The sequence below is a fragment of the Osmia lignaria genome, chromosome 9 (genome assembly GCF_051020975.1).
Source record: "Osmia lignaria lignaria isolate PbOS001 chromosome 9, iyOsmLign1, whole genome shotgun sequence".
Taxonomy (NCBI): Eukaryota; Metazoa; Arthropoda; class Insecta; order Hymenoptera; family Megachilidae; genus Osmia; species Osmia lignaria.
The window spans coordinates 15,060,291-15,077,887 of record NC_135040.1 but is presented as its reverse complement, the minus strand read 5'-3'; the positions used below and the strand labels follow the sequence as shown (position 1 = coordinate 15,077,887).

At 34.9% G+C, this 17,597-nt stretch overlaps 7 protein-coding genes across 24 annotated transcripts in view; 6 read left to right on the top strand and 1 right to left on the bottom strand.

Annotated features, from left to right (window-relative positions):
- The window catches only part of LOC117602535 (uncharacterized), a 1,730-nt gene extending 397 nt beyond the window's left edge, over positions 1–1,333 (top strand). Inside the window, exon 2 of the mRNA XM_034320707.2 lies at positions 1–1,333. Within this exon, the coding sequence (XP_034176598.1) occupies positions 1–348 (348 nt within the window). The 3' untranslated portion in view covers positions 349–1,333.
- The window catches only part of LOC117602303 (uncharacterized), a 26,708-nt gene extending 9,111 nt beyond the window's left edge, over positions 1–17,597 (bottom strand). For 2 of the 13 annotated variants that reach the window (XM_076689970.1, XM_076689972.1), the window contains exons 1-16: positions 17,153–17,597; positions 14,380–17,069; positions 14,079–14,318; positions 13,637–14,013; positions 13,324–13,548; positions 13,069–13,237; positions 11,243–13,001; positions 10,670–11,169; positions 8,745–10,589; positions 8,510–8,678; positions 5,758–8,430; positions 5,565–5,672; positions 4,291–4,555; positions 3,509–4,209; positions 3,025–3,318; positions 2,725–2,836 (exon numbers count right to left, since the gene is read on the bottom strand). In XM_076689970.1, the coding sequence (XP_076546085.1) occupies positions 12,966–13,001; positions 13,069–13,237; positions 13,324–13,548; positions 13,637–14,013; positions 14,079–14,318; positions 14,380–17,013 (3,681 nt within the window). In that variant the 5' untranslated portion in view covers positions 17,014–17,069; positions 17,153–17,597 and the 3' untranslated portion in view covers positions 2,725–2,836; positions 3,025–3,318; positions 3,509–4,209; ... (5 more) ...; positions 10,670–11,169; positions 11,243–12,965. Of the gene's footprint in view, positions 1–2,667; positions 2,837–3,024; positions 3,319–3,508; positions 4,210–4,290; positions 4,556–5,376; positions 5,491–5,564; positions 5,673–5,757; positions 8,431–8,509; positions 8,679–8,744; positions 10,590–10,669; positions 11,170–11,242; positions 13,002–13,068; positions 13,238–13,323; positions 13,549–13,636; positions 14,014–14,078; positions 14,319–14,379; positions 17,070–17,152 lie in introns of all 13 variants that reach the window. The other 11 variants (XM_076689974.1, XM_076689971.1, XM_076689973.1 and 8 more) reach the window with 11 other exon arrangements.
- Positions 2,726–5,115, top strand: LOC117602416 (uncharacterized). 3 transcript variants are annotated; one of them, XM_034320418.2, is made up of 6 exons: positions 2,766–2,918; positions 3,031–3,285; positions 3,397–3,558; positions 3,922–4,314; positions 4,478–4,637; positions 4,786–5,113. In XM_034320418.2, exons 1-6 carry the CDS (start codon positions 2,892–2,894, stop codon positions 4,821–4,823), a joined length of 1,035 nt encoding a protein of 344 aa, XP_034176309.1. In that variant the 5' UTR covers positions 2,766–2,891; the 3' UTR covers positions 4,824–5,113. The 3 variants fall into 3 exon arrangements, with proteins under 3 accessions (XP_034176301.1, XP_034176309.1, XP_034176290.1); XM_034320410.2 differs by having other exon boundaries at positions 2,726–2,859; positions 4,478–5,114; XM_034320399.2 differs by having other exon boundaries at positions 4,478–5,115.
- Positions 6,088–7,495, top strand: LOC117602494 (uncharacterized). Its single transcript, XM_034320604.2, has 3 exons — positions 6,088–6,230; positions 6,726–7,082; positions 7,208–7,495. Exons 1-3 carry the CDS (start codon positions 6,213–6,215, stop codon positions 7,493–7,495), a joined length of 663 nt encoding a protein of 220 aa, XP_034176495.1. The 5' UTR covers positions 6,088–6,212.
- On the top strand, positions 8,333–9,033 carry LOC143305644 (uncharacterized). Of its 2 annotated transcripts, none has more exons than XM_076689982.1 (3): positions 8,333–8,468; positions 8,537–8,696; positions 8,851–9,033. In XM_076689982.1, exons 1-3 carry the CDS (start codon positions 8,377–8,379, stop codon positions 9,031–9,033), a joined length of 435 nt encoding a protein of 144 aa, XP_076546097.1. In that variant the 5' UTR covers positions 8,333–8,376. The 2 variants fall into 2 exon arrangements, with proteins under 2 accessions (XP_076546097.1, XP_076546098.1); XM_076689983.1 differs by having other exon boundaries at positions 8,342–8,468; positions 8,552–8,696.
- On the top strand, positions 9,475–10,300 carry LOC143305643 (uncharacterized). The gene is made up of 2 exons (XM_076689980.1): positions 9,475–9,611; positions 9,701–10,300. Exons 1-2 carry the CDS (start codon positions 9,582–9,584, stop codon positions 10,298–10,300), a joined length of 630 nt encoding a protein of 209 aa, XP_076546095.1. The 5' UTR covers positions 9,475–9,581.
- Positions 10,779–12,432, top strand: LOC117602478 (uncharacterized). 3 transcript variants are annotated; one of them, XM_034320566.2, is made up of 3 exons: positions 10,779–10,892; positions 11,631–11,996; positions 12,169–12,432. In XM_034320566.2, the coding sequence occupies exons 1-3, from the start codon at positions 10,848–10,850 to the stop codon at positions 12,430–12,432; spliced, it is 675 nt and encodes a 224-aa protein (XP_034176457.1). In that variant the 5' UTR covers positions 10,779–10,847. The 3 variants fall into 3 exon arrangements, with proteins under 3 accessions (XP_034176457.1, XP_034176483.1, XP_034176474.1); XM_034320592.2 differs by having other exon boundaries at positions 10,881–11,022; positions 11,634–11,996; XM_034320583.2 differs by having other exon boundaries at positions 10,883–11,022.

Below are 17,597 nucleotides of genomic sequence, written 5' to 3'. Positions count from 1 at the left end.
ACTCCCCTTGCGATCGCCTTCTTCCTGGCTGTCTTCGGCTCCTCCATCGCACTTCCGGTCAATCCCGACAGCAAGCTTGGTCCCGTTGTTAGAATTCCGATCCTCTTTGAGAAGTTCAACGACGAATCATCTCCAGCGCTTTATACTCTTCTCTTAAGCAAATTGAACGAGCCGGAGAATATTATTGATGATAAGTTGATTGAAAAACGAGAAGCAAAGGAAGAGGAACAGGATGATCTTGAGACTGCAGCTGGTAACTACGCTCTGCGACCACTGTTCGTTTATAGACAACAATTAGCGTACAGACAACGCGTCAGGGACGCTTATCGTCGCAGGAATGGCTTCTGAAACGTTAAGGACATCGCCTGTGTTGCTGACAACCAGACAACCAAGAGGACAATGATTTGGAAAGTAAAAAGGACACGCGCGATTCGCATTCCAGCGATTCGTTTAATTTTATATTTATGGTAATTTCGACGCAGGAATGTCTTTGAATTGTTTCAAACGAATCAATAAGGTATTCGGTAAAATTATCAGAGAAAAAGAAAAATCTGAATATGATGATTAAAATTTTAAAAGAATCTTATAAAAGATGGATAAGTAAGACTTCACATTAAAGTCAAAAGAAGGAAGATATAAGTATCCTTTCACAAAAGGATATTGAAGATTCTTGAATGAGATTAAACTATCCAATTTTTGAGGATGAACTTCACTCAGAAATACGATAGATAAATTATAAACATTAATTGCAAAACTGTAAGAAAAGAAGAAGTACCGCCGGAGACGGAAGTAGACCGGTTTTGAGAAAGGCTGTGCCATTTAGTAATCTTGTTAATGAACAAGCTGTAAATAGCAGACCTGTTAATTAACAAACAAACCACGTGCACGTCGTTTCAATAACAAAATAACAACATCCTCGATGTTTATTAATAGCTTGTCAAGTAATTTAAGTAACTTAAATAATTTTGTAAAGTTAAGTTAATCTAAGACAACGATTAGTATTTTATTATTCTTGTTATTAATTTATAATAATGAATGAGAGCACGAGTGACAATGTACGTATTTTAATAATACTCTAATGTTTAAGGAGACGAAAAGCTACTCACCAAAGCAAGCATCGTTAATGATACAAACAAATATTGTTAATTTAAAATCTTTTTTTTTTTTTTTTATGAATGCTATTTACTATGAATTTCTTAAAATAACCAAAATAAACATGTGAACTCTTTCATCCTTGATTTATTGTAAACATTCGTTAGTCATACGTTTATAATTAGTATAAGACAAAGTTAGGCACTTTTTAAAAAAATGAAAAATTGAGTATTGGAGATAAAGCGTTATTTTGTTCATCAAATAACACTTTATTTTAAATAATTGCTTGTTCAAGTAATACTGTAATTAAAAAAATGAAAAAATGATTGTAATAGTAAATTAAATAACGAACTGATTTATAGCGAGTCACTCTATTCTATGAAGGAATATTACTTCCCAGGAAATATGGGAATCTTTATGAAATCACGAGATGATTTTCTTTCATCGCTGGACCAATATCTTCTGATGATGGGCTGACGATACCAATATGGATGTGTTCTATAACGATATTCACCTTCTTCTAAAGTTTCTCCTGATTCTCCATTTCTTTTTTCACGAACCTCCTCCTGCATTGAACTCGTTCCATCATGTTCCAGTTGTATAGAGGACTCGTGTGATGGGTCATTATCTTCATCAGTGTCATTATAATCGCTTTGACCTTCGTCTGAATTTTTAGTTTGAGCAGATTCATTAGAATTTCCATCTTGAGCAGTTTCATCTGAATTTTGATCTTGAGCATCATCAGCATCTCTTCTAATACGACCCCAGGGTTCAAAAAACATTTCTTGAATTGTCTCTTCAAGTCTGCTTGATGTCTGATTGGTATCTGTAGAATTCACAGTGTTCATCGCAGAAGACTCACGTTTGGGACGTGTCTCTATTGTTAATCCAAAAGGTTCTCCCAAATTAATTGTTGAATTTACTTCATTTTTAGTAGTATTTAATTCTGTATCATTAATGTTGCCTATTATGTGCATCAGAAATTCGGTATCAATATCAGAGACATCTGAAGACTGCGGTGTTGTTTCCAAACTTTTGCATTCAGTTTGCAATATAATCTTCAATAACAAAATCGAGTTGAAAAGAAGCACCGAAGGCACCATTTTTTTTTTTTTATTATAGAATCACTCAAGTAGTAAATTTCAAGAAACCCTGAATGTAGAGCTTTGGATGTCAATGGAAAACTAAGAATGCAGAATATATTGGTCCCTCTTTTATAGCTTGGGTTATGCAGAAGTTGCTAAATCGGTCGCTAAACATTTCAATATTGTTAGCGACCCACTAACTACGAAATTAGTCCCGGAAGAATTTTAACGCGATTCAGAACTGTTAGTATACTTTGAGTGCAAGAATTCGAGAAGAGAACAGGTTGTTGAAGAATCTTCAAATACCGTACCATGGATTTTCCATAGCATTATAACACTCTATTATAATAATGCCATAAAACACGTAGAGTTATAAAATACGATCAGAATAGTGGTATCAAGGAGCAATCACAAACGACAAATCGAAGACGAAACAAGCAGGTTCAAGGTACAATTTGTTAAAGTGGTGTACCGCAAGGTTGATACTCACGTCTGTTAGCAGGACAATGATAATTCTTTCGGTAGCTGGTATAAAACACGAACAAACCGTTATCACTAGCCAGACTTGAAAAGACGTTAGCGAAGTTTCAGTCGAAACGTCGAAGATTGAAGAAATTTGACGCATCAGAAGTTGAAGGATCTTGAGTAACACACTTGGACTGCAAGAATGAAGCATAAAATGGTATCAATATAAATATTAATAACAAACAAAAAATGAATGTTCTACAATACTTAAGAATAGTGCGTAGTATATCTTCAGTCGTTAAAAACCTTGATCTCTAATTAATTAAGATCAATAAGTTGGAGCACTTGTTAGCACTTATTATTGATTTTATTTTACAATTACCTTCAGATCACCACGTTTCAACTTATTCTCTGTTTAATCCTGATACTTAATGGAGGAATCTCAACTTGCAAACCATTAAGTTCAGAAGATGTGGAAGGTTTATTGCCACCGACTCCACGAGATAAGAATGAAACGATTGCTGCAGTAGTCCAGGATCCTGTTGTTCAGGATGCAGTGCAAAAGGTAGCCAACAACGGGTCATTAAATGGTCTCGTGGTTAAAAAGAACGTTTTCATAATGCCAGCTAGCAATCCCAACATGGTATGATTTTGATCCTCATCAGTTTTTCTTCGACTAAAATAATAATTGAATTAGTTTTAATCTAACGGTAAGTGGATGCTTATTTAATTGTTAATAATTTTGTCGCTTAAGATACTCTCAAAACGAGAACATATTCTTGTGGTTCCTACGGAAAATTTGGAGGACGTAAGGAAAAATATTACAGAGACTAAACAAACAGAAGCAGCCATGGAGACTTCTTCACCTGAAAGTGAAATGTCCATCGAAAGCGATGCTGATGAATACATGCCCGTGGTAAAGGACAATAATTCAATGAACACATTCCATTCAATCGGATGTCTACGATCGAGCAAAAGCATGTCAAGTTGATCGTGTTCTTTCACGCATCATTGTTAAACAATTTGTGTATTCTGCTAATGATCATTGAACAGTTGGAATTGAGTCTTAGAAAATTCTGTGATCTAAAACTATGTTAAATATTATTTAAACAAAGTTAAGAGAACAAAACAATAAGATATATTTTAAGAATTCTCTAGCCACGTCAGTAAATTAAAATTTAAAAAGATAAATCTTGACAAATTATTAAGGCCAAAAAAATTATATAACACCGATTTAGAAATTAAAAACAGTGAAAATAATACTTTCCTCAATTTCCAGGAAATAGAAAGTGGACCTCAACAAAATATAGACTTGCAATCCTCTCCTGTAGAGAATCCAGGCCAATCAATGTTAACAAATGAGCAGTTAAAAAGCAAAACCGAATTCTTAGAAGATGCAATTAGTCATGATATCCCGTTACCGGAAGATCAGCCGAAGAAAGTACCTGTTCCAATAATTGCGGTCATTGACCCTTCAAAAGCAGAGAAGGGCAAGGTGAACAGTCCCATTGTGGCCATTTTACCAAATCAGTTAGACAACGATGCCCTGAAGAATCAGGTTCAGTTCCTGAATGACAATAACGATGTTATTCAAAAGAAGGCTCAGGATTATATTGATCAAAGTTCATTCACGATTGTTCCTGATTACCGGAAGTCATCAACTCCTTCAGAGGTAATGATGCAGAACCGTTAACGTTAATCAAACATTCTCTTCTCAAAAAATCTTAACAATGTCCTCTTCGTTATAAAAGAAAAAGGAAGAAATTCTCTCTTCTTTCTTCAACGACGGTTGAACAGGAAAGAATTCTTCATGATAATAAATCCATCACTTCCAGATCACGCTTGATTTATCCTCGATCCAGGAAACCGTTCCAGTACCAGTGTCTTCATGGTCGTTCCAGCAGGATGATTCTCTGAAACCAATAACGATGTCAAGATGGGAGATGATAGTTCCAGCCTATCAGGATGACAACATGGATCATTCTAGAGAAAAAGGTGACATGGATGTAGCTGAAGACATTGTTTTTAGACCTTTGTTTAAATATCGACAACAAATGCAGCAGCGGTCTAAATACTATGATGAAAGCAATCGACGATACGGTGGTTATTCCAACAATTATCCGAGACGCGCTTATTTTTACAGACCACGATACGACAATTATTAGAAACGAAGAGGATTAACGCGAGGAGGAAACGCGATTATCCTGGGGTGGACGTTAGACAGGCTACGACACTCACGAACTTTGCGTCTGTTACGATCCTGACGGAGACAGACATTTTGGTATACATGTATTTTTATAGTAATAATTTTATAATCCTATAATATACCGTATCTATGCTCGCTTTTGACTTACAATAGAATATGTATCTATAGGTAACATGTTTAAACTCTGTGATAACAGTTTGTTTACAAATGACTATGCAATTTTAATAACTTAAAAATCATGATAATTTATAACATTTGATCTTAATTATTAAAAATAAATATTTCAACAAACAAGATATCTGTTCGTTCGTCTGTTACTTGGAAATTAATGTCTCTGATTAATTAATGATCGGATTTAATTGTCGGAAGATGTTCGACAGACCATAAACCAGTCTTCTACGAATCTATTTCAACGATCATTATCATAGACTTCAATTAACACAGCATCGTTAATGTTTGCAGACGGAATTTATAGTTAGTCATTCAGTTTTCTATCGATTCATTCATCATCATTGAGTATATAATTACCCAAGGGTGCGTATGAATATTCCAATAATTGGTGAGTGGACATTTAACACCTGTGAAACGTCATAACTGGTCCCGGAATAACTAGTGCGAAATTCTTCACCTTGATCTGTTAACCTTTCAGTGTAAATAAGGAAAGAGAAGGACAGTAATAGTTGCAGAAGAATGAATTAAATTTTTTTTTTTTTTACCTTAAAGATAATACAGAAAATATTTCCAATGGGGTAAATAAATTTTGGAGGAACTCCATCAACTCTCCATCAACTATCATCAGCTCCAAATGTAATAAAATTCAATATCTAAAAAGGAAAGAAGAAAATTTTAAATAACAATGATAATAATATATTCCGTGAAACAACAAAAGATAGTAAATTAAAAACTTACAAGAACATATCTTTAATAATTAATTAGAAGAGAAGGAGATAAAAATAAAGTGACGGAAACCACAAACGATACCGCTATCACTATAACAGGTTGGCAAAAAGAAAAAGATCACACAAGTTGATCCAAGGTATCGAAGCTTTCGCCGGAAATATGTGTTCAAAGGAGAAGAAGAGCAACAATCTTTCTCTTCCTTTTTTTTCTCGAGGAATACTCATAAAGGTGACTCACTTCCAGACTGTGAGTTTCGCTAAAGAAGACTATTTCCCTCTCTCTTCCACCACAGAGAATCTGCATACCGTGTGTGCGGTAGCGGTTTATAATCGCCTTCCTCGAGGATCGTAAACGTGGTGCGTATATAACCGATGCTTGGTCAATCTCTTCCTTCAAACGTGATCTAAGTCTTGCCGGGAACGGGAACTGTTCTGAAGCTGATCACTGAATACCGTTTTGCAACCATGTGGACTGTACTCGTGGTAAGAAGAAATGTGCACACTAACGGGATCACAATTGTCTCTGGAAAAAAAAAATTTTAATTGTTAGAAATATTTGGTGCTACGTGATTTGTTAAAGAGAAATATGTAGCTTGAATTGTTGAGAGTTTTAATATTAGGATTTTAATTTTTGATGGTTTTAATGTTGAAGCTTCCACAATCTGAATTTTAAAGAAAAAGTAACTTATCAAAAAAAATTCTTTCACAGAGATTGCAGCTAGCTCGATGATAAATCATGAACGTGACATTAATGTTTATTGCAACACATTCTTCAGTAGAAAGCTGCATACACATATCAGTGACATTTTTTCTTTAACATTACTTCAGAACTTTATCCAGTTAAGAACGCAATTGGAAGCCTGTAATCTCTGTTCGATAACATTTATCTGTAAACCACAATTTTGTGATTTTGCATACAATTACAGTGCAACTAAAAAAATTCCATTTCGTGATTTATGTTTTTTCAAATTGTTTCAGCTTATCTGTTTCATATCGTCGTTCGATATCGGCGCTACAAAGGATCAATTACATCCACAATCTTACATAGAACACCCTGACTCTACTGAAACAACATTAAGGAAGCTAGAGGATCCATCGGTTAGACTTCCCAGAAGATTCAGGGAGAACAGTCGCACGAGGCGATTGCACATTGAAAATCAAACTGGATTCGATGGAAAGGTAGAGAAGATTCATATCAATTCTGAGGAAGACCTTCCTGGAATACGCGCCTATGGATTGCAGAAGAAGAACCTAATGAATAACGGGTACATCGAGAGGATGATAGAAAAAGAGGTTAAAGAAGATCTTAACGATGCTTCTAGAGTAACTCGTTCGGTAGGTAACGCAAAAAATATCTTTAATACCTGTGCGGGCAATCAGGTATTCAAGTAGTTTTAATAGTTCAACATTTTTTGTCTTGAAACATAGAAATGGATACTTTAATCTTGAAACGATTCCAGGTGGAGGCGTACGGAAAATCCAAAGATCACCTTGAGACCAATGGAAAAATTGAAAGAATACAGTCTCCTGTGTCACCTCGAGCAACAAGCGAGCCAGGAAATAGAGTATCCAGATCCATAGCAACGGAAAGCAAAGGAGAACCGGATGACCTGGAAGCCCAAGACGCGAAAATCTTCAGACCGTTGTTCGTGTACAGACAGCAACAGGCGAAGAGGCAACATCGTGCGAAGAATCGTTTCTTGCAAATGAACCAGAATTCTTTCCACAATCGACGTCCATTCTTCTGAAATCCTCTCATCTGACCAACGTGTTCGCCTCTCGAGTGCCTGGAAACAAAATGAAGGATCAATCGTGTGATCAAACAGAAACTACAGAAGCTAGTTATTACAACATGCAAACGAACATCGAGCACACTGTTTGCGTTACGGTGATCCTTGAGTCGGCTAATTATCATAATAATTAACCAATCGAGGCAGAAGTCGTTTTGTGCCATAAAAGAAGAAAGCGGTTCCCGCGCGTCCCTTCCCCGAACACGTTTAGCCTGTCGACGAGAATGACTTATGACGATCGAAAGCACGATAAACGCTCGATAATGACCAAGAAGGATGCACGGGAAGAGAATATTTCCATCCTGTGTTATTAATCGGCGTGTAACCAGCGCGCGCCATAGGCGATATATACCAAAAAGTATTACCGATAAGCGCGAAACCAAGATTTATGTAATTAGATGCCGATGGACTATTAACATTTTGTAACGTTCTTGCTTTTCCAATATGAATTATAATTATTACTGTAAATAAAGAATCGACAATATTATAGCTGCTTTAATTTCTGAACCTTTTATTATTTATTAAAATTTTGACTTTTAAAACTTGTACTGTTGGAGCTTTGATTTTTAAAGTTTTCACCATTTTAAGTATCTACTTTTGAAGCTTTTATTATTTTAAAACCTCTACTAGACTATCGAATACTTTTTCTCCACCTTGTATCCACAGAAAACAAAACAGATGAAAAATTGATGATCCATTTCTTCATCCATTTAATGGCGTTTTTCCCTGTCCAACTTACCAAATTTTAATAGAATGAAACTGATTAACCATACTCCCTCGACGTTAATTCCCTTCCATCGGCAGAAACACAATTTCTTAATAAACTTTTCTTCACAATCATGGTTCAACCATTAACCATTAAAAGCCAAGCGGACAGTAGCAATTTCAATGAGCTGGTTGAAATGAAAGAAAATGAAAAAATACAAAACAGGTATTTGATGATTAGTGAAAAATGATAGGTGTCATATATACCATGTAAGGGAGAGCTTGATATTTTAGACAGAAATCACGTAGGAAATCGGTAGTGGTGCATTCCATATCGTTGATCGTGTTGCATGTGCTGGATACGCTTCTTCTGATGGTTCTTTTACCATTTATGATCTGGCAATGGGTATCTTCCAGCAGTCGTTTCAAACTCGTTCTGAAAGCCGTTATAGAAGTGAGCTTTCTTAATTACTTTGTAGACAGATTTAATGTTAATTAATACCTTATTCACATACGAGTATCTTCTCTTCAGACCACCCTACGAAGAAGAAATTTTTACTTCTCTTTTCTTCTACCAGTTTTAAACATTTTTATAATTCATGTAACAGGTCACATTAGAGCTGCTCATGTGGGTAATCTTCGCCGGAGTGTCCATTCTAATGACCACTGCATTCGTCCTGGACGACGCTTATTTTCGAAATAACGACCAGGAGAAATTGACGCAATTAATAAAAACGCAAAACGTATCTACCTCTGGTCAGGATAACGGCGCACGAATTTTAGAAACGTAGTCCTTTGAAAAAACAGGACAAGACTAAGGTCTTTTGTATATGTGTTTGTTTTTATACTCGGTCCTTGAATTGTCTTTAAATGTTGTATTAATATATAATATTGAAAATGATGAAGTATATTAACACGTTGAACGCCACGGTGAAAATGGCCATTTGTTATAGGACGTATTGATTTCATACTTCAAATTTTAAACTTTCTATTTGCCATTTTACATTATGCGTACCATAACGGTATTACTTAAAATAATGTTACTCTATTGTTTTCTTTTAATTATTCAGGCATGTGTAATTTGCAGTGCCGGTCACCGGTGAATCCCCATGGCGTTCAACGTGTTAATTTCATTTCACTTGAAAGCTTCAAATTCTCGTTAACGATCAAAGAATCGGATAAGAAATACCGTATCGAAAGTGAAAGCTTGCAAGGAATTTCAAGACGTAAGAAAACATTTCAAAAATGCTAAAATTTTAGGGTATAATCAGTACCGCTTGTAATATATATAAGTGAACGCGCGAGTTTTCGTTACTCGAGTTTCTATTGAATCCAGAATATGTGGACATTAAGGACAGCCTGTCTCTTGGTAAGTTTCAATCATTTTCTAAGACCACAAGAACGTAATCCCAGAAGCTTCAAACACGTTGAATTGATTCTGTATTTTATTTCTCGCAGATCACCTTGACGATGGTGGCGTCTCAAAAGTACTTCCACAGACCCGTAAACGATCTCTCTACTGGAGAGAGATTTCTGAGCGACTTGCACGTGGTTACACGCGAAGTACAGGAATCTGCATTGTTGCAAAAGAAGACTATGGTAGATGCCATGACGGCGGTGTCCAAAGCGACGTTCGGTGTCCTCGGGGACCTGAAGAGATCTAACAGTGGAATAGTGAGCACGTTGGTAGACATTGAAATGGCGAAATTGGAGGCAATCAAAGCGGCAAAGCGCGTCTTGCTGAACATGTTAGCCAGCCAAATCGCGTCCCTGATGGAGGAAATCAGTAACGAGGACATCATTGAATTAGTACAATCACCACCCTTCAATCACTTGGTGGATCTACTATTGCCTCTTCTATCCGGCAGTTCCAAAATGATGGATACAGTGAATATTAATAACATTCGAGCGCAACAAAATCCGGAAACAGCTGCAACTCGTGAATATTCATCGAGAGATACTACGTCGTCGATGCAACGTCCTTCTTCTACGACCTCGTTTCCATTGTCTCGCGAATCGCCATCCTTGCAATCTGTGAAAAACTTTTCGAAATTATAGCATTCCTTTTTTAATTCAATTCAGGTGCTAATTTGAAGTTTTACCTAGTGTTTAAGTTAACGATAACAGAGAAGTTATAAGACAAAGGGTTAATCCACTTTCTAAATATTATATATGATCTTTTTTTAATTTAAATAGAAGGTATTCTCAGTTCAAAGTCAATTAACTACTCAAGGCCACCAAGAAATGATCTCACCATGTTCCATATCCCTATTCAGTAGTCTCCAAAATATCTTCCATACAGTTTGAAAATAAAAAGAATCTCCTTTATGATGTTATTCTCAACAACCTTAAAAAATAAAATAAGAAATCACACGATCTAACATTATTATGTTCGATTGATACAAATCAAAAAGGTTGCTGACTTACAACGACCTCTCCCACGATAGATGTTCATTGTTAACTTCGCATAAATTACAATAAATCATTGGAGGCTAGCGCTTAAAATCCGTGCGTTTGCAAATATGCCATCATCGCACCGCCGGTGATCGCCTCGTAAACGTACAGGAGAAAAAAAAAGGAACGATAAAGGAATCGCGTTTGATTAATGGTGTTTGCTAATCAGAGTGAAGTCGAAGGCCTGATTGCGTGTGTAAGTACATAAAAGTGTATGCCGTAAAAGGCATCATCGTTTCGGCGTTCCACGGTTCCGGATCTCTTGGCTGTTCTAGGCGATAAGTTCGGTGAACGAGCGTCTTTACCCTTTGCAATTTTTTTCTACGGTAAGCGAATTACGTCATTTTATCCTTGGTCGTCCATTCAAACGTGTTTATATGTACATATGTATCTCACGTAGCTCCTTGACACGATAATCCTCATCCTCGAGCTGCTCCTGATGGATTCCTCCGTAGCTGATAAAATTCAGTCCACTAAAAGGAAAATAAATGAATGTAAAAGTAGACCGTTTGATTTTCTTTGTCATAAAATATAATATTTACATACTAATTTCGTCATGGTTCGCGATTTATTAGAAAACCATCATCACCAACATGAGTCAGACTTTAATGAACGGTCCTCTCGTGATTTTCCTGGTTTTACCGAAGAGCATACGTTTTACCTGTTTTCTGTCTTCCTTCGAACGATCCCTGAGAATCGGTGTGACACAGTGTGCCGTGACTAGTCTGTTACGTCGCTGCTTTGTTCAATTATACGTTTCCGGAGGCACGTGATTTGATATGTTCTCAAATTAATTGCTTAGCTTGGACACTGTTCTCCTTGTTTAACTAATTACTTGTAACAGCGCTTGTTCGTTGCTGGTCACGCTTCAGTTGAAATTCGGGATATAATTTAGAGAAGACGTTAATTAATTCCTGTTACTATTATTTCTTAGAAGATGAAGAATATTCTCGCCGTCTTGATGTTAGTGGCCATTGCCAAAGGTAGTCCCGTCTGGGGAGACTACCAGGTGGGACAGTGGAACAAAGAGTATCAACCACCTGGACAGTGGTACTCTTCATCTGGATACTCGCCTCCTCTATCAGGACCTTCGTTCGTACCACCAGGACAAGGGTTTCTACCTCCAGGACATTCACGTACACCTCCAGGACATCAGCACATACCACCAGGGCACATGTACTTAAAACCGTGTCAGATGTTAGAACAAGTGCTCAATCTTCAAGCGAACCAACCAAGTAACTCCCTGGACAAAAGCTGCAACGTTGGATGGATTTGTCGGAATCCAGGAACAGATGACATGGTACGGTGTTCTTAGTAACATTATGGATGGTAACTCTTGAGGATATCTAATAGCTATAACAGTTGTTCATTCACACGATTGATGTTGACGCAAATCTGTAGAACAGAGTGTAGTTTTGTTAAGGCACTTTTGTATCAAAATATTTTTTCTATAGTTGAATAATTGTTTACAGACTATTACTACCATCGATGGAACCCAGATAATAATCGGCAGGCAAGAGCAGCCGAATAATTGGCCAAATCAAAACGGAATTCAAAGCAATAATAAGAATCCCATGAGTGATGATCCTACTCAAGGAAGAGCTGATAACGCGAACTTACCTAATGAAAATTCTACTCCCTCTGTAAATAATCCTACTATTCCACAGACTAACAATGAATCATCCCGTCGAGAAGGAGGAGAAGGACTCATTGATGTAAGAATAGGAGACAAATAAACTGTAGTAGAATATTGCTGAATAAAGATAGGAATGAAAAATTAACTTTTTGTTTATTTTTTGTTGTGTCTTCAATTATTTTGTGATACATAAAGTATATATATATATATATATGAAAACTATATATGAAAACATTTTTTTTTTTTATCAATTATCACTGTAATGATTTATCGTTGAATTATTTGTTAAAATATTATCTCAGAATCAAGCATGATAGGATTTTCTACGAAAAATTTTGAGAACTTCTGCTTTCTCTATATCATCATTTTCCCTAGAGAAACCTACTTGATTCTGTACAAGCATACATTTAGATATTTTATCACTTGTAGGTATGATACTTTAATAAACAATCTGAACTTCATTATAATTCCAAACAAAAAAATCAACGTTAATGATAATATTATAACTGAAACTCAAACTAAAAATTAATGCCAAACTCTCATGTTTCAGCATAGACTTACATGCACTGTTTTTGTATGTTTTCCTTTGCTTTGTTCATAAAAACGAATTAACAAATAATTTAAAGAGAAACTTTATTTATCAAATGTTACTATTTTCTCTACTCGTCCCTGTAATGTTAATAAAAGATGTTTAATTGTATACTATAAACTGTAATAGTAGTAGCTATGACATTACCCTGATAGCGCCATTTGATGTTGATGGAAGATACTTTAAAAGATCATCTGCATTTACAGTGACATTGGGATCTTTCTTTTTTATAAGTTCTACAGTTTTTTCAGCAACTGCTCTAACTGTTTCATTATTTATGATAAGATTATCGCTCCATTGTGGACATCTACCAGTGCTGAAATAAAAAATTTAGATTTGCACATGTAAGTTATTTCTAAGTTATTCTTATTAATCAATGATCGCTGTTATAAAATTAAATACCCGAAATGATCATAACTGTATATTGGTATATCACAAATATAACACATCATAGCTCCACAGCTGCAAGTAATTTTATTGCATCCATCATCTTTGAAGTACGGTCGACTGCATTTATAACATTTACGTACAAGCGCTTCCGTCATTTTTTCTTCCAAAAATAAGCGTGCTTGGTCAGATTTTTCTTCATAACATCTGAGAGGTATGTGATTCGGCTGTTTACACAATCTATTTAAACAAGATTTTATATGATATGGTAATTCAAAACTTTCTTATTTTACAAACTAAAGAAGTTTGGTTACAAAAGGAAACTTGCCGGCACGATTCTTTCATGCATTCAGGATTAAGACATTTAAAGACTTTATCCTCCGGAGGTGGTACAGATGCAAAATGACAAAATGGACAAGAAACTAAACCTTCTACTTTAGCAGCCATTACTTCTGCTTCTTGTTTCTTGCGGATAAAAATACTGAACTGTGTTGGAGGTAATATCTTCTGGAGCGTAGGAATGGTAAATTCTCCGTCACAGTTTGAAAAACATGAAATGCGCGTCTCTCCTTGTGACAACTGTGATTCAGTGCCTTTTAAAATACACGAATTACAAAATATATGTCCATCATCACAAGTGGAACATTTAGAAGGCATACATTCGTTATCGTAACAACACTGGCATTCCAACAGTTCATTTTTTGCCTGTAAAACATAAATAAAAATTGAGTTTCTTTTTTCTTTTATCTATTTCAAATATAACACGTTACCTTTAATTCCGCGAATTTTAACATTTCCGTTTCCTTTAATATATCTAAATGCTCTACAATTTCTTGTCTATGTGTTATAAATGCAAATTCCTGTAATAAGGGAATATCCAAGGTTAGACATTTATCCAATGAGCGTATATTTCGAGTCAATTTGATATAAGGTGTCGTATTTTCCAATTTTTGCACAGTTAAAGTTAAATTGTAATTGCTCCATTTGTACACATCCTTCAAATATGATTCCTACAAATTTCACCTAATGTTTTACTTGTCTCAAACAAATGATAACATTTTAAAAACATACCTCAAAGTGAGTGAAATGAGACTTAAGAAATTCAACTGCATCAGAACTAGACTTACAAGTTCTCTTTGGATTTGTAAAATGTGAAAGAGGATCTGGAAATATTTCTAAAAACTGTTTCACGTCAAATTTACTAGTATATTGTATCTGTTGCTGTGTTATTGTTTTCTTCCGCAATTTCTCCTCTTTTGTGGGGTAAGTAGGCTTCTCCCATTGAGATTGTATAAAATTAATTATTTCAGAAGGATTATCTTGTGTTCGCGCAACAACTTTTTTCAAATATGTAGGATCTGCATCAGGAAAGATACCTAACAAGTAAATATACTGATTATTTTCGTCCTTTTCCGGACACAATGATCTGACATCTATCTCAGCTGATTGTATCTCTTTATTTTGTAGCGTATGTTCAGCTAGAGTTTGTAACTGTTCAAACGAACAAACACCTTCCACCTTTGAAACATTTTTACATGTTTGCCTAATAAAATCCTTATCCATCTGGGGAAACATTAATACTAATGTTTCGTACATTTCTTCAAATTTTAAAGGCAAAACGATATTCTTCTTTTTAGCATTTTTGTTACTTTCAGAACCTTCTTTTTCAATAATTTGCTTTTTCCTTGCCCCCCCAATCACTTTGTTTGTTGCAGAATAAACTGCAATAGAAGTTGAAGGTCTGAGGTCAAATTTGTTAATTAATGACTGTTGCCTTAGTGTTGTTGTATTAGTTGGTACATTTTTGTTACTTTTAGAATCTTCTTTTTCAATAGCTTGCTTTCTCTTTTCCCTTTCAACCATTTCAACCGTTTTCAACCACCTGGTTTTCCATAGTGACTGTTGTGTTAATATTTTTGTATTAGTTGGTACATCTTTATCACTTTTAGAATCTTCTTTTTTTTTAATAATTTGCTTTCTCCTTGCCCCTCCAATCACTTCGTTTGTTTCAGGTGCAGAATAAACTGCAGTAGAAGTTGAAGGTCTGCAGAGATCAAAGGTTAATGACTGTTGTTTTGGTGTTGTTGTATTAGTTGGTACAACTTGATGCAATGAAGTATTGGAATCAGTTATTGCTGTCACTGGTGTATCAGCTGATGTAGTGCAAGCTTTTATATTAACAAACAAATTAGCAAAGTTTATAAGAGCAACTAGTGTATGTTCTGCTAATGTTTGCAGCCTTTCCATTGATACAGTATTTTCTAACTTTGAAAGATTTTTACATATTTGTCTAATGGAAATCTTATCTGCCTGAGGAAACATAAATACTAATCTTTCATTCATTTGCAGAAATTTGAAGGGCAAAGCAATATTCGTTACAACAGGTTTGTTCCTTATCAAATTTTCTTTTCTTTTATTCTTCATTTTACTAGTACCTCCACATACTGGCTTTTCTTCAGATACAGAAAAATTGACACCAGAAGTTGAAGGTTTAGCAACATTATTTGATGTTTCCTGTGTGTCAATATTAGTTAACCAATCTGTTTTTAAAAATATATCTCGTGTTATATTGCGTTTTTCAAAATCAAAATTATTGCATTCACCAGTTAATTTCTGCTTTTTAATATTTTCCATATGTTTGAAATATTCCATATATTTATGGAAAATTTGCCTTGAATATTTATTTTTTATTGAATTAAATACAAAGACATTCTGATTTGTTAATTTATTGTTTTCGTGTTTTTCTACAGAGGCAGATGATTTTGTAGCTTTTCCACTCATTAATCGTTTTGCAGGTACACTTGTCAATTTTGACGGAGCCATAATAAACGAGTTGCGTGACGCAATATCATCTAAACATGACCATTTATCATTAATTACTAATTTTGCTGGACGTAATATTCCACCCCCAGTGGTGGAAGAAACTTTACCATCTTCTACTGAATATTCTGGCACTCTGTTTTCACAATTTGCTTGGAATACAGTTTCCCTGTTTCTGCTACCGTTACTACTGCATGCAGTCTGTGAATTTAATGTACCATTTGATACAGGTTGCGCCATGTTATTGATCCGTGTATCACTCTGTTTAAGACGTTTTGCCTGTGTTGATAAATCTTCAAAATGTTTTACTCTTGGTCTTTTATTTGGTAATAAATCCCATAAACTGAGCTCTATACGATTCTTTGCGTTGCGATTCTTATGCAGAACTTTATATACTGACTCATAGTTAAATGTAGGTAAAAGATTACATATCTGTAGAACTTCTTCTCTTATCTTTTTATCAAAATCATTAGAAGCACTATCGTGTAAATTATTACTGCCATTTGGCGTTAAACTCCTTAAGCATCTTACAAAGTCTGTTTCATGGGTATTATTTTGTGATACTGCAGTTAACTTTAACTGCCTTTGAAAACTTTGGGTAGAATTTAAGTTGATGCGTGAATTGCTATTATTTTCTTCTAAAATTATTATGTCAGATTCATCTTGTGTTGAATCAAAAGTAATGGATACAGGTGTATCATCATAAGTGTCTATTACAGCAACTAGATCTGCTGATAAGGGTGAAACGGACTTTTTAATGAATGCTTGTTGAGCATTTAGATAATTACATATAATATCATCGTCATCATCATCAGTATGTGCACTGAAATTGTTTGAAAGTGAATCAGAACATGATTCACTTGAAAGTAATTCTTCTACATCCATTTCTTCTTTAACAATTTTATCTTCTGATCTTTCACAATTTATATTAGGAGGTTCGGCTTTAACAAAATTACATATATAATTAGAATCTTTTACTTACAATTGATACAGATTAAGCAAATTTATATTTGCAACTACTTACCTCTAATTTATTTACTGTAAAATCATTGCTTCATGACCTAAAATTATTTAACAAATTTGTTTCTGCGAATAAAATACTCGTTATCTGCTTTACAATTAATAAAAATATGAATTCCAGAGCTGAAAGCAAACCTAAATATCATAAAGTGCGAAATGAATCTCAAGAAAAACAAAGGACAATTAACGTACAATATGGGGATTCCCACAGAAATATCCTACACACATTCAAATATTTGCATGTATAAAAATAAATATTATTCAGAAGGTTAATTAGATAGACATATTTTATGTTCTGAAGATATTTTTACAGAATTTCATTTAACTGTTTCATGCAAAACTAAAAATTATACAATAGTTCTGCCTAAACCAGTCAATCTTACACTTATTGCGCATCGTAAATCGTATGTTTAACGTCAGGACTACCACCTAAGGCATTATAAAAACTC

Coding starts and splice junctions, on each gene's coding strand:
- LOC117602416 (XM_034320399.2), top strand. CDS start 2,892: ATGAATGTTCTACAATACTTAAGAATA. Junction 2,919..3,030: donor TTCTACAATACTTAAGAATA/GTGCGTAGTATA, acceptor AATTACCTTCAG/ATCACCACGTTTCAACTTAT. Junction 3,286..3,396: donor CAGCTAGCAATCCCAACATG/GTATGATTTTGA, acceptor TTGTCGCTTAAG/ATACTCTCAAAACGAGAACA.
- LOC117602494 (XM_034320604.2), top strand. Junction 7,083..7,207: donor CTTCTAGAGTAACTCGTTCG/GTAGGTAACGCA, acceptor AAACGATTCCAG/GTGGAGGCGTACGGAAAATC.
- LOC143305644 (XM_076689982.1), top strand. CDS start 8,377: ATGGTTCAACCATTAACCATTAAAAGCCAAGCGGACAGTAGCAATTTC. Junction 8,469..8,536: donor AATGAAAAAATACAAAACAG/GTATTTGATGAT, acceptor TTGATATTTTAG/ACAGAAATCACGTAGGAAAT. Junction 8,697..8,850: donor TTCTGAAAGCCGTTATAGAA/GTGAGCTTTCTT, acceptor TTCATGTAACAG/GTCACATTAGAGCTGCTCAT.
- LOC143305643 (XM_076689980.1), top strand. CDS start 9,582: ATGTGGACATTAAGGACAGCCTGTCTCTTG. Junction 9,612..9,700: donor TAAGGACAGCCTGTCTCTTG/GTAAGTTTCAAT, acceptor TATTTCTCGCAG/ATCACCTTGACGATGGTGGC.
- LOC117602478 (XM_034320566.2), top strand. CDS start 10,848: ATGGTGTTTGCTAATCAGAGTGAAGTCGAAGGCCTGATTGCGTGT. Junction 10,893..11,630: donor TCGAAGGCCTGATTGCGTGT/GTAAGTACATAA, acceptor ATTATTTCTTAG/AAGATGAAGAATATTCTCGC. Junction 11,997..12,168: donor ATCCAGGAACAGATGACATG/GTACGGTGTTCT, acceptor AATTGTTTACAG/ACTATTACTACCATCGATGG.